This window comes from Heterodontus francisci, chromosome 16 (assembly GCF_036365525.1).
Source record: "Heterodontus francisci isolate sHetFra1 chromosome 16, sHetFra1.hap1, whole genome shotgun sequence".
Taxonomy (NCBI): Eukaryota; Metazoa; Chordata; class Chondrichthyes; order Heterodontiformes; family Heterodontidae; genus Heterodontus; species Heterodontus francisci.
Genome location: NC_090386.1, coordinates 70,295,305 through 70,310,561, shown reverse-complemented (window position 1 = coordinate 70,310,561; position 15,257 = coordinate 70,295,305). Strand labels below are relative to the sequence as shown.

Sequence of the window (15,257 nt, the reverse complement as noted above, 5' to 3'; positions counted from 1 at the left end):
AAGCAGGGGATGTGGATACGCAGTTGATGTGGAAACGCACATCCTTGTTGGCTCTCTTGAACAGGGCATTGATCATCACCTTGATGCATTGATGAGCCACAGACTGGGAAATCCCACACATACCTCCAGTGGATCCCTGGAAAGATCTGGAGGGATAGAAGTTCAGTGTCATGGCGACCAGTAGTGTCACTGGCATTGGGTGACCACCCCCGCCAATGGGGCTCAGCTCGCCCTCCAGCATGGCACACAGATCAGTGATGGCCTCCCTGAGTCTTCAGAGACACCGCCACTCGGACATCTGTAGGCAGCTGAGTCTTTGGCCACCCTCTTTGAAGGGAGCCTCCTCTCGCACAGAAGACTGGTCACGTGCCCGTCCGCCCCCTTCTGCATCCCCACCCCAAGGCAGGCCCTCTTGTTGGTCCAAAGTTTGCTGATCTCCCGCTGCCTGTGGCTGGACCTACCTCCCTTTCTGCTGCTCCTCCTCACCGGGTCCTGTTTACAAGACTTAACATGCAAATGTACCCCACCCCACTTTCCTCCCCCATTTCTTGTGCTCAAATGCCAATGTCCAGATGGGACTTTGGTGCCACACTCCCCATTCCTGCCTCAGTTTGCCAGGGCCCATGCTGCTCCACTCTCCGACAATCTCTCGATGGCTGCCAGATGAAGCCAGCAGTGAGCTCCTGCTTGCTTGCCTTCTCCTTTTACCGGGTGAGGCTCTGAAGCCCCATGGTTCCCGAGCGGCATTAGTAAAATTGAAAAAAAAACACGTAAAATAGCTCTCAATTGGCCAATTAATTGGCTAAATTACCTTCCCGTCATCTTCATGCGTGACGCCCTCCCACCATGTCAGCTGCAATCGGGAATATCCGGCAGCAAGGTGAAGACGCTAGGCTTCTGCTCTCACGTCATCTGCCCTGATTTCCCATATCCGCCCACCCTGCCCGAGCCTGTCCCCAAAGGACCTGGAACATTCCAGCCTGAAGCTCTGGCTTTAGATTGTGTTCACTTCGGGGCCTGGCCTGCAGGCTTGAAAAGTTTCACATCCAACCTGTTTCTTTGTGCTGTCAGTATGGTCCTGGACAGATTCCTCTACCTCCACGGACACCAAATTGAATAATTACATCTCCCCTCCCCACCACTGAGTACCAATTCTAATTTAGGTCCTCCACTGCTACACTGTACATGATTTCTAAACAAACCCACTAAACATACTTTTTTTTTTCCAGAGATACAGCACTGAAACAGGCCCTTCGGCCCACCGAGTCTGTGCCGACCATCAGCCACCCATTTATACTAATCCTACACTAATTCCATATTCCTACCACATCCCCACCTGTCCCTATATTTCCCTACCACCTACCTATCTTAGGGGCAATTTATAATGGCCAATTTACCTATCAACCTGCAAGTCTTTGGCATGTGGGAGGAAACCGGAGCACCTGGAGGAAACCCACGCAGACACAGGGAGAACTTGCAAACTCCACACAGGCAGTACCCAGAATTGAACCCGGGTCGCTGGAGCTGTGAGGCTGCGGTGCTAACCACTGCGCCTCTAAATTCAGATATTCAGATCCCCATTTTATTAGATTGAAACCAAGTGTTCAGCGTCACCTCACCACCCTCTCCAATAAACTCTCCAGTCTGGACCTTGCTCACTGAGCACCATTTCCAAAATCACCTTTCTGTCAACGAAGCACCAATTTCAAGATATGACCTTGTTTCACTACCACTGAATGCTAATTCCAAGCTAAGTTATCCCTCCCTTCTACTTCTCCTATCCACTAAGCCCAATTCCTCTGATTGTTCTCACCACCTCCAGTCTAGGAACCCACTCACCCAGCAGCTATCCTTCCCTCCCTCCAAAGAATTTCCACAAATTATCCCAATTCCGTCCCCAACCCCACATACTGAGCAACTGGCCCTTCCCTCAGCTGACAGCTCTTCAGAAACATTGGGCAGCCGCCCCAAGCAAATTCATCCTCTGCCTTGCAAATTATCATGCAACTGGGTCAATCCCACTCCCTCAAACTGGCAATCCTCTATGTCCCCTCCTAAATATATTTTCCCAAATGTAAATTTCTGGCAATGCACTAATTTCAATATCTTCCTTCACCCCAACATGTCGCGCCCCCTCCTGAAAAGATATACTTCCTTTCATTCACTTTCGCAGGTACTCAGATACTGAAGCAGTCCGTGTAGAAATGCAGCAAGACCTGGGCAATATCCATGCTTGGACTGATAAGTGGCAAGTAACAAACGCGCCACACAAGTGCCAGGGAATGACCATCTCCAACAAGAGAGAATCTAACCATCTCTCCTTGACATTCAATGGCATTATGATCACTGAATCCCCCAGTATCAACATCCTGGTGTTACCATTGACCATAAACTGAACTGGAGTAGCCATATAAATACCGTGGCTACAAGGGCGGGACAGAGGCTAGGAATCCTGCGGCGAGTAACGCACCACCTCACTCCCCAAAGCCTGTCTACCATCTACAAGGCACAAGTCAGGAGACTGATTTAATACTCTCCACTCGCCTGGATGGGTGCAGCTCCAACAACACTCAAGAAGCTCGACACCATCCAGGACAAAGCAGCCTGCTTGATTGGTACCCCATCCACAAACATTCACTCCCTCCACCACTGAAGCACAGTGGTACCATCTACAAGATGCACTGCAGTAATGCACCAAGGCTCCTTAGACAGCACCTTCCAAACCCACGACCTCTTCCACCTAGATGGACAAGGACAGCAGATGCATAGGAACAACACAACCTGCAAGTTCCCCTCCAAGCCACACACCATCCTGACTTGGAACTATATCGCCGCTCCTTCACTGTCACTGGGTCAAAATCCTGGAACTCCCTTCCTAACAGCACTGTGGGTGCACCTACCTGCAGCAGTTCAAGAAGGCAGCACACCACCACCTTCTCAAGGGCAATTAGGGATGGACAATAAATGTTGGCCTAGCCAGCGATGCCCACATCCCATGAATGAAAAAAAAATCAGAAAATAATAAATCAATGCTGCTCTTGTACTACAATGAGGGGTGTAATAACAGTTCAGTACTTAGTTATGTAACCAAGGAGCCATACTTTCACTGACTCCATACAACCATGCAAAGCTGGGGAAGACACAGACACGTGCACACAGTACTGCTCACTAACTGTTCACCGCAACTGTAGTTTTATTTAAGTTAAGATTTTCTCTGTGAATCTGTTTTGGTTCTCAGATCAATCAACTGGTTCACTGACACCATGCAATGGGCAGATAGAGAAAATGCAACTGGATTTTCAATGACTACAGGGTTAACACAAGAAAATTACTCAGTGCTATAACAGTTAATAGTAACCTGAAGTATTGAAACAAATATTATTGCAATGAGTAACAAACCTCTTTATATATATTTTCAAAATCAATGGTTTTGAGCTATCAAAGTCACTCACAACTGTCCAGAGCTGCGTTGAAAGTTAGTCAATGATTCCTCATATAAAAATATTACTTATGGATAAATATTGCATTATTAAGCTTTGGAAACTTTATGTAAAGTAACACCATATGATACACTACCTCTCATACTATTCTATTTATATCCTCGGAATACCAGTTCCAGGTTCTCAGTTCTATTCTTCTTTTGACAGTCGACAAGCATTCGGATCTCAATAATTCATACTCACTTGCCACAATACTGTGACCTCAAGCTCAAACTCTAAATTTACCTTTAGCCAATATTCATAGTCTTTCTACTCCTTTACTAATGAGAAGTTTCTTTATTAGCTTCTATTCACTATGGTTTTTCCATCTCCATTTACCACTACTTTTTTTGCTTCTTGCTAAATCAACAAAGACTTAACACAAACCTCTCAGTTAGGTAAAGATACATGAATCTTCTGCTATTTATAAATATAAGTTTTGTTGTTATTTATATGAATGGATACTTTTTGGCCATAGATTGTATCCAACTTCCCCCTCCTCCATCTGTGCTGTTCAATTATAGTCTTCCAGGATATCTCTTAATATAATAAACTACAATACTCCAAATTCCAATACATCAGAACTTCCAAATTCTGCTCATTCATTTGGTCCACACAATTTCTTTTAGTATTTATTCTTTTACTACTTCCTGTGCTATTATCCCACTTTTTGACTAATTTATCAAAGTCACACCTTTCCTCTTTCTCTCCTTCACATACTCTCTCCCGTTCTCCATACTTCACTATTTTCCTGCTTTGACTTCAGATTTACACCTCTAATCTCTACCACTGATAACTTTACTGACCCCATTCCAAAGCTTTTGGCCCCTGTAATGGGTGAGCTGCCATCGTGGCAGTTACTTCAGAATTCTCCATACTGGTGCATTCGGGGTGACTCTGCCAGAGGTTATGGTATGATTAGGAGGGCAGTTTATCTGCATAGGGGTGTCCATGCCAACTATTGACACATCTCAGGTGCCCATCGCTCTATGATGTCAGAAATTCTGATCAGCAGTAGGGAGGAAGGGGTTTGCCCAGTATGCCCTCCCCATGCAGTGCCTCCTCTGTGTACTGTGTAAAGGGATCAATCTGATATATATTTCTTAAATTCCCTTCTTTAGGGTCCAGACTGCTTCCCATGCTTGGACCCTCATTGGAGCCTATTTTGGTCATTCTGAAGGGTGCCTCATCTCACTGGGCAGGTCCTACATATACCAGAGAAGGGGGAATTTCCAGCAGAGAGAGCACCCAGCCCCATCTCCTCTATATTAATAGGAAGAGCCATGCAGAGGCCTGTACAAGGCCAACTAGGAAATCCTAATTCAAGCCTCTTTTAGAATATTCTGCCGAACCTGCCAGTGAATGAGAGTGTGAAGTTAGCACTATTATTTAATTTTTCTTGCTACTGTTTCAGGTGACCTTTATTCCTAGTCATTGCATCTTCCAACCACACCTACAGTCTCCACTTGGGTTAGCAATTGTTTCAAGATGATAGCTTCTACACAAACAGTGCTGTTCTCTCACCTGTTGTTCAATTTACTGTGATCTTACTGTCACCCACCTGTCACTGCACAACTCACTCTGAGCTTACTGATATAACCTGGTGTCACCACATAAAACATGCTGCAAAGAAATACTTTTCAACAATATCACATTTACCAGTGCTGTCCAAAGGAAACTGCAGACTAGCCACAGCTGTGTCTGCAGTGACACCACTTTAATCACATGCACTAATTTTAGTGTTACAACCAGGTGAGAAAGGTGTTGAGGGGTCCTTTTCAGCCTTCACCTGGTCTTACTTTAACAGGGTTTAATTTTAAAAACACCATGTTTTTAGCTTCCCCCTGGTGGATCCTTGTTCACCGTTTTCCAATTATAAGGCAAAGAAACTAGCACAAACAGGATTTCTTAGGCTTAAAGAAGAAAAGTTGAAATTTATTAAACTTAAACTCTAATTTGGTTGATGCCTACAGATACACGATGCACCCACGCTAGCGGGCATACACGATACACACATGCAAATAGAGACAGAAAAGAGAAGAAAAATAAAGTGTAAAAGTTTGAGGCAATATTTGAAAAGTTTTTGTTACGGTTCTTTGAGCTAACTGTAGAGTCCTTGATTGTTGGTAGATCTTGCTTTTCGGTGGGGCCCAGTATTCTTCTTAAACCTTGTTTTCTGTAGGAGACTTTTCTCTCTTGGGGTTCATGTGTTGCCAGTGGATTCAGAGGCTTGAGAGAGAGATGGGATCAGACAGGAGAGATCTTCTTCAGTCCAGGAGCAAACAGACACACTCAGTTCAAACTGTTTGTACAAATTCAGAAAAACCCAGGTTGCCAAGCAGGTTAGTCATGTGTGTAGACCCAGTAAAAACATAAGAACTTAGTTGAAACAAAGGGCTAGTTACACATAATTACACAGTGTGTCGAAACATAGGGGGGGTTGGGTAGAAAGGGGAACAGCAAAGATGCCAGCAGACTCCGTGTCCTTGCACGTACTAGATAAAGGAGTCACTATGGACACAAGATACGATTAGATTCACAGTAGACAATGGGAAACTGTAAAGAGGTTCTCACTGAGCCAAATAAGGAATTATCATTATGTCATTATACCTGATCTCTATGAGTAAGAGGGGAGGGTCTTGGAAACAAGATTTAACCCCTGACTGAAACGGGGGAAGGCACAAGAACCCTGGGGAAGAACATTCAAGAAGATACCCCTGAGCCAAGGGCTCAGAGAACAGAAGAGCAGCCGCAAGTCCAAGACTGATCACCTCATGCCTTGATGGGTAGTATACTGTGCAAGTAGTGAGAGCTTGTACTCGATGATTTAGTGTGTGAATAAAATGATGCTATACCTTTCATTAATCAGCTTCCGTGGATTCTTTAAGAGTAAGTGCAGATTAGGCACAACATGTGACTAACAGATCTGACCACGTCTTGAATTGTATCACCTTAGCAGTCTCTGGAATGCTCCTCTTACATACAATACCTGGTGATCAAGGTCCATTGTGGGTTGAATGTGTCAGGGAATGGTCCTTTGCTCTTCCAATCACTGTCTGTTAATATGCAAATGTCTTTTCCAGCCACGGCTGATCTGTTTAACAAGTTCTTTCTTCACTTCAGTAACAGTTTAATATCAATGTTCATGACAACATTAATGTGCCTCATTCTTGGCAGGTGGGGGCCTAACATGGCAGTAAAAATTGCCTCACACAATACAGGTAAATATATATCACATGTTGTTTCCAGTGCTAGATTCAGGTCCTCAGGCTGATGCTACTGCTGGTCACATCTTGCATCACCTCCAACTATGCTTTTTTTGGTGAAAATGCTGGGCTCCTTTTTCCCATTTCTGGGGAATAGGACATCCCTCCTGGCCCTCGCTGCTGATATCACTACCTCCAGGAATGTCACAGAAACTTGAGGTCACCTTTCATCTCTTGCCAGCCATCCTGAAATTTTGTAGATCCCCTACAGCAACTTCCACCAGTATATACCTTCAGTCTTCCTGCCTTCCTTTAAGAAGTGCTTTCAAGGTTTGAAATACTAGCTTGGATACCAGTGGATACTGCATCCTGTGAGTGCAATGGGCTGGAGGTGCAATGGGCTGACCTTCCTGACAATCTTACTGAAATCAGGCTCAGTGGTGAAAGTTGGCCAAGCCTCAATGTTACTCTCGCTTCTGGGTGCACTGACTGCCTCAAGATACACGTATACTGTTCCTACTCTTTTGTTAAGATTGGGACCTATATAAATCCAATTTCTTTCTTTACAGTGAAGTGGAATGTTACTGAATGTTTTGATTGACTGTAATGTCTCAATAATGAACAGGAGAATAACTGATCACCATAATTAATAGGCTAATAAAATCACACTAAATGTGATTTTGCTATTAGGTTAATCACAGGCGTTCTTCCAATTTTCCTTAAAAGAAGAATTTTCCTCCTTATATCTTTGGTTTGCAAATCAAATTTTTTTGAAGGAGCTTCTTGACCAAACCTTTAGAATATTAAAATATATCAATAATTACTGCTGGAATTAATATGCAAACTTCCCAAAAATAAAAGAAATGCAGTTATTAAGAAAAGTTCATTCAAGCAGACTTGCGTTTAAAAAAAAATCTCCTTTCTTGCATACGCACCACCAAAACTAGATTAATTGGTCATTCATTTCATTTGTTGTTTGTGGGACTTCATTGTGCACAAATTGCCTGCTACATTTGCCTACATAACAATAGTAATTGTACTTCAAAAATATTTAATTAGTGTGAAGCAATTTGAGATCTTAATGACAATAATAACATGCTATATAAGTGCGAGTTCTTGCTTTCTTCCATTGTTCATACACACTCTAAAACTGTCGAACTATATTTGCATATCCTGTGTCCAGGCAGTTATTTTATTGAACTACCATATTAGTTAAATGCAAAATTGAAATAATTGGCATTAACATTACTGCCAGCTCTTAAAATATCTACTAAACATAACCCAATATTTAGGAATTCATTTTTTGTACAAAGATTGATCAAATGAGTGCCAAATTCTCTGAAGAGTGCATTGTTGGACCAGGAAACTGAGCCAATCCAAATTGGGTTATTTTAACTGGATTGGGCCACAGCTTAGATTTGTTATGAAAGCTTGGTTCTGGCCATTTTAAAAATAACATAAGATGTTCAAGAAAGGAGGAGACCTTAATGCCTACACTGAATTTAAGGCCCTTTCACAGCTAATCTAACACAATTCGATTTTCTGGCTTTCTGCCCATAACCTTCACTATTCTTCTGAAAGTACTGATCCAGTAAATATATGATCAGAGTAACTGATTTAGCAGCAATTAAACTTGGCATATAAATAAACTATGTTTGCCTTGTCTATTCCTTTCACCATTTTGAACATTCTTACCAAACGCCCCTCAAACTTCACAGGTTGAGAGGATACTGCTCTATCAAGACACCTTTGGAATTTTGTCAGCAAGTCATTGGAGTGAGTGGGGTACAGATTTATCACCAGGAATCTCTGTATTGAGTTGATTTCATTGATGAGGTGACAAAGAAAATGGAATCTGGGAGCTATATAACTGTGGATCTAGCTTAATCCTTTAACTTTTTTGACAATCAAGCAATACTACAGTACAAATGTAATGGAACAAATGATGCTCTTGATTAAAACATTCAAATGTTGTGTTTGATTACAGAAGAAGTGACAATAAACAATTCATTTAAAGAATACTTTTGTAGCTCAGGTTTTTAAAAAATTTATTCATTCATGGAATGCTGGCATTATGTACAAGGCCAGCATTTCCGAAGGTGGTGGTGAGCCACTTTTGTGAACTGCTGTAGTCTGTATGGTGAAAGTACTCCCCGCTGCTGTTAGGGAGTTCCAGGTTTTTGACCCAGTGATGATGAAGGAACAGTGATATATTACCAAGTCAGGACAGTATGTGACTTGGAGGGGAACTTGCAGGAGGTGGTGTTCCCATGCATCTACTGCCCTGTCCTTCTAGGTGGCAGAGGTCACAAGTTTGGAAATTGCTGAAGAAGCCTTGGTGAGTTGCAGCAGTGCATTCTTCTGAAAGTACTGATCCAGTATGAACACAGTAACTGATTTAGCAGCAATTAAATTTGGCATATAAATAAACTATGTTTGCCTTGTCTATTCCTTTCACCATTTTGGTGCAGCGTGCATCTTGTAGATTGTATACACTGCAGCCACAGTGTGCTGGTGGTGGAGGAAGTGAATGCTTAAGGTGGTGTATGGCGTGACGATCAAGCAGACTGCTTTGTCCTGGGTAATGTCGAGCTTCTTGAGTGTTGCTGGAGCTACACTCATCCAGAAAGGGGGAGAGTTTTCCATCACACTCCCGACTTGTGCCTTGTAGGTGGTTGAAATGCTTTGGGACGTCAGGAGGTCAGTCACTGACTGATTCAGTTAAGTTTCTAGTTAATGGTAACCCCCTGGATGTTGATGGTGAGGCATTTGATGATGATAATGCTATTGAATGTCAAGGGAAGGGGATAGATTTTCTCATTGGAGATGCTTGTTGCCTGAGATTTGTGTGGTGCAAATGTTACTTGCCACTTATCAGCCCAAGACCAGAAGTTGTCTGAGTCTTGCTGAGTGGGCAAAGACTATTTCATTATCTGAGGAATTGCAAATGAAAGTGAGCACTGTGCAATCAGTGAACAACCCCACTTCTGACCTTATGATGGAGGGCAGGTCATTGATGAAGTAGCTGAAGATGGTTGGGCCTAGTACACTGCAATGAGGAACGCCTGCAGCAATGTCCTGGGGCTGAGTTGATCGGCCTCCAACAATCACAACCATTTACATTTGTGTAAGGAATGAATCCAGCTAGTGGAGAGAAATCTCTCAGATTCGTATTGACTTAAATTTTACTAGGGTTCCTTGATGCCACACTCAGTAAAATGCTGCCTTGATTTCAAGAGTAGTTACTCTCACCTCACTTTTGGAATTCAGCTCTTTTGGCCATGTTTGGACCAATGCTGCAATGAGGTCTGAAACTGAGTAGCCCTGGTGGAATCAAAATTGAGTGCTGATGAGCAGATTGTTGCTGAGAAAGTGCGATCAAGCAGCACTATCAAAGACACATTCCATCACTTTGCTGATGATTGAAAGTAGGCTAATGGGATGGTATTTGGCTGGACTGGATATAGAGTCATATACAGCACAGAAAGAGGCCATTTGGCCCATCTATTCCATGCTGGCTCTCCGCGGAGCAATCCAGTCAGTTCCAGTCCCCTGCTCGATTCCTGTAGCCCTGCAAGTTTACTTCCCTCAAGTGCCCATCCAATTTCCTTTTGAAATCATTGAATGTTTCCACTTTCACCACCCTCGTAGGCAACAAGTTCCAGGTCATTACCACTTGCTGTGTAAAAAAGTTCTTTTTCACATTCTCCCTGCATCTCTTGCCCAAAACCTTAATCTGCATCCCCTAGTCCTTGTACCATCAGTTAACGGGAACAGTTTTTCCTTGTCTACCTATCTAAGCCTGTCATAATCTTGTACATCTCTATCAAATCTTGCCCAATCTCCTTTGCTCCAGGAAGAACAACCCCAGCTTTTCCAACTTAACCTTGTAACTAACATCCCTGGAACCATTCTGGTAAACCTCCTCTGGACCCTCTCAAGGACCTTCACATCCTCATCACAAACTTCTCAACAGCAATTAGGGATGGACAACAAATGCTGGCCTTGCCAATGATGTACACATCCCATGAAAGAATAGAAAAACCTTCCTGCAGACGGTGACCAGAACTGAACGCAATTCTCTGGTTGGGGTCTAACCAGAACGTTATAAAGGTTCAGCATAACTTCCCTGCTTTTATACTCAATACCTCTATTTATGAAGCCCAAGATCCCATATGCTTTGCTAACCACTCTCTCAATATGTCCTGCCACCTTCAAAGATCAATGCACATTCACCCTCCATCCAGGTTCATCTGTTCCTCTTAAGTACCCTCTTAAGAACTGTGCCATTAATTATATATTGCCTCAACCTATCCCTTCTGCCAAAATGCATCACCTCACACTTGTCTGTATTAAATTCCATTTGCCAATTGTTTGCCCATTCTCCCAGCCTATCCATGTCCTGATGCAGACAGTTCGTATCATCCTCACTTGCCACACCTCCAAGTTTGCGATCATTTACAAATTTTGAAATTCTACTCTGTATTCCAAGATCCAAATCATTTATATGTATAGCCAAAAAAAAAAGCAGTGGTCCCAGCACTGACCCTTGGGGAACACCACTGTCTACTATCCTGCAGTCTGAAAAGCAACCATTTACCACGACTCTCTGTTTTCTGTCCTTAAGCCAATTTTTTTATCCAGTTGGACACTGACCCTCCTATTCCATTGGCCTCAATTTCGTTAACCACCCTTTTATGTGGTACTTTATCAAATGCTTTCTTAAAATCCATATCGACAACATCCACCATTTTCCCTTCATCAACCTTTTCTGTTACTTCAACAAAAAATTAAACTAGATTAGTCAAGCATCATCTGCATTTTATAAATCTGGATTTGTCCTACTTTTTATGGACAGGACATACCTGGGCAATTTCCCACTTTGCTGGGCAGATGCCAGTTTTGCAGCTGTAATTGAACAGTCTGGCTAGAGGCGTGGCTAGTTCTGGAACACAGGTCTTCAGCACTACAGCTAGTATGTTGTCAGAACCCATAGCTTTTGTTGTATCAAGTGTGCTCAGCCATTTCTTGGTATCATGCGGAGTGAACTGAAATGGCTGAAGACTGGCATCTGTGATGCTGGGTACCTGCGGAGGAGGGCAAGATGGATCGTCTACTCAGCAATCCTGACTTTAGCTGGTTGTGGACACTTCAGCCTCGTCTTTTGTTCTCATGATTTGGCCTCTGCTATCATTGAAGGAGCCTCCTTCTCCCATTAGTTGTTTAATTGTCCACCACCATTCATGACTGGATGAGGCAGGACTGCAGAGCTTTGATCTAATCTGTTGGTTGTGAGATCACTTAGCACTGTGTATAGCATGCTGCTGCCACTGTTCAGCATACATGTAGTCCAGTGTTGTAGCTTCACCAGCTTGGCACCCCATTTTTAAGTATGCCTGCTGCTGCTCCTGACATACTCTCCTACAATCCTCATTGAACCAGGGTTGGTCACCTGGCTTGATGATAATAGTAGAGTGCAGGACATGCTGACCCTCAAGTTTGCAGATTGTGGAGGAGTACAGTTCTGCTGCTGCTGATGGTCCATAGCACATCATGAAGCTGCGAGTTCTGTTCTGAATCTGTCCTATACAGCATGATGGTAGTGCCACACAACTTGATGGAGGATGTCCTCAGTGTGAAGAGGGGCTTTGTCTCCACAAGGACTGTGCAGTGGTCACTCCTACCAATACTGTTGTGAACAGATACCTCTGCGATAGGCAGATTGGTGAGGACAAGGACAGGTAGGTGTTTGCCTTTGTGGTTTCTCTCACGACCTGTTGCAGGCCCAGTCTGGCAGATATGTCCTTCAGGATGTGGCCAGTTCAGTCAGTAGTGGTGTTACTGAGCCACTCTTGGTGATGGACATTGAAGTCTCCTACCCAAAGCACATTCTGTGTTCTTGCTACCCCCAGTGTTTTTTCCAAGTGGAGTTCAACATGGAGCAGTACTGATTCATCAGCTGAGGGAGTGTGGTTGATGGTAATCAGCAGGAGATCTCCTTGCCCATGTTTGACCTGATGCCATGAGATATCATGGGGTCCAGAGTGAATGCTGAGGACTCCCAGGGTCACTCCCTCCTTATTGTATGCCACCTCTAGTGCGTCTACCCTGTCGGTGGGACAGGACATACCCAGGGATGGCGATAGAGGAATGTGGAATGTTGGCAGATGTTAGCAAGGATGACTTTGCAGTGTCAACTGGGCAGGGTGCGCCTTTGTCATGTCTGAAATTGATGCCTAGGTTGATGCCAAGTGGCCCCTCTGATTTTATTATTGTAAATTTTGTTGTGGTTTGATACAACTGAGTGGCTTGCTAGGCCATTTCAGAGAGTAGTTAACAGTCAACCATGTTGCTGCGGGTCTGAAGTCACATATAGGCCAGCCCAGATGAGGATGGCAGGTTTCTTTTCCTAAAGGTCATTAGTGAACCAGCTGTGTTTTTATGACAATTCTATATCTTCATGATCACCATTACTGATACTAACTTTTTATTCCAGATTTATTTAACTGAATTCAAATTCATAAACTGCAATGGTGGGATTTGAACTTGCGTCTCCAGATAATTAATTCCGTCCTCTGGATTGCTAGTCCAGAAACATAACCATGATGCTACCCCTACCCCTTACAGTAACTGTATATGAAAATTATGTTTAGGTAACATGTTTTAAATTAATGGCAAAATTGGGTCAAGATAGATGATTGGAATAACTTAACGTATTCAAAATTTAAATGTGAATAGATCACAAAATATAGAGGAGCAAGGCCATTCACCCCATCTAGCTTATCCTTCTATAGAATCCTATGGATAATATCCAACTTCCTCAAACAATTCCACAGGTTTAGTTGTAGGATATACATTAATTATTAAGTTAAGATTAAGAAAGAGAATCAGGTGAAACTTTTCCACTGAAAGGATAACAATTGTTGAATATCAGGAAAATGGAACAAGCCTTTTGCTTAATGGTAGCATTCCCACCTTTGAGGCAGAAGGAGCAGGCTTCGAACTCCACTCAAGAACAGAAGAACACAAGAAATAGGAGGAGTAGATCATATGGCCCATCAAGCTTGCTCCGCCATCTAATATGATCATGGCTGGTCTTAAGCTTCAATTCCACTTTCCTGCCCGCTCGCCATATCCCTTGATTCACTGACAGACCAAAGATCTGTCTATCCCAGCCTTAGATGTATGCAACAATGCAGCATCTACAACTCTCTGGAATGGAGAATTCCAAAGATTCACAACACTTTGAGTGAAGTAATATCTCCTCATCTTAGTCCTAAATGATTGGCCCCTTATCCTGAGACTGTGCCTCCGTGTTTTAGATTCCATGACCAGAGAAAACAATCTCTCAGTGTCTACCCTATCCAGCCCCTTCAGAATCGTGCATGTTTCACTCCAGGCATTCCTGGTCCTTCGACTCTGAATTCTGGATCGTCATCCAGTAGGATAGTTTCATCCAGTAGCTGACCCGTCCTTCATCTTTGGGATTGTGGCAACTGATAAAACCTTCATACCATACAGGGCTTATCATCCTGGTCAGGTATAGGGCTGGTATAAAGTTGGTTATGGCCATGAAAGACTGTGGTCTGCCAGCCTGCAAATCTTTCCAATATTAACTCCTTTGCCTTGGAGAACAGTGAAGATATGAAAACAACAACAGGCTAGTGACAGTTTAAATGGGTTGAAGGAACAATTGGTTCAGTTTCTGGAGAGACAGGGAATCTATAATGCAATAAGAAAGTGACAAGTATGTGAGGTTGACAAAAAAAGGGCAAACTTAGATAGTCTTTTCAGATGCCTTAATATTGTGGCAAATTGTTGAGCCTTACCTTGTAAGGTTCCAATATGGTTTCTCTGCACCATAATACTGAGCTGCAGGACAAGCTGTGGTGCACTTTTAAGAAAGGTCTCCAGCAGGCGCAGCATGTTTATGTCAGCACTCTCGAACATCATTCTCCAGTAGAAGTGTCGGCGTTCATGTTCTCTGTGCCAACGGCTTTGAATTCCAAGATACATGGCTCTGAGATACCTATTTAAACACAGAAATAATGTTCAAGGCAATTTAGTGACTATTAATTCCACAGAATCGATTCTATTAATGACTGTCCAGTACATAGCAGCTGATGGGAGCTGACGCTCAACCATCAACTAAATTTCGATACAGTTCGACTGAATAAAAAGGTTGGTTTAAATAGTGAGTGTAGGCAAAGGTTGCTGCTTTATCGAACAGATTCTAAGATTGGGTTGTAACCGATCCACTGCTGGACTTGTTAAATATTTCAAGTGAGAACAAAAGTCAAAGTTTTATCCCTATGCCATTGAAATGCATAGCCTGAGCTTTTGATAGATGCTACTTTAAAGGTGTTGATGCGTTTTGTTACGAAGATTCTGAAGATAACTTCAAAATTGGAAGATTATGGTCACTAGCCAAGATAATGGGCCATAATTTGCAGAGTGCAGGGGACCTAATAGTTTCTGCTGTTCATTCGATTTGCCCTCGGACATCTTGCTTTTTCAAAATTTTGTTGCATGTCAAGTTGCTGAAAGTGCGAGCTGATAATGTCACAGTGAG

The 15,257-nt window shown here is 43.0% G+C and overlaps 1 protein-coding gene across 1 annotated transcript in view; it reads right to left on the bottom strand.

The window, feature by feature from the left end:
- LOC137378486 (XK-related protein 7-like) overlaps positions 1-15,257 on the bottom strand; it is a 213,499-nt gene that overhangs the window by 9,750 nt on the left and 188,492 nt on the right. The window contains exon 2 of the mRNA XM_068048820.1: positions 14,515-14,714. Coding sequence (XP_067904921.1) covers positions 14,515-14,714 — 200 coding nt within the window. The remainder of the gene's footprint in view (positions 1-14,514; positions 14,715-15,257) is intronic.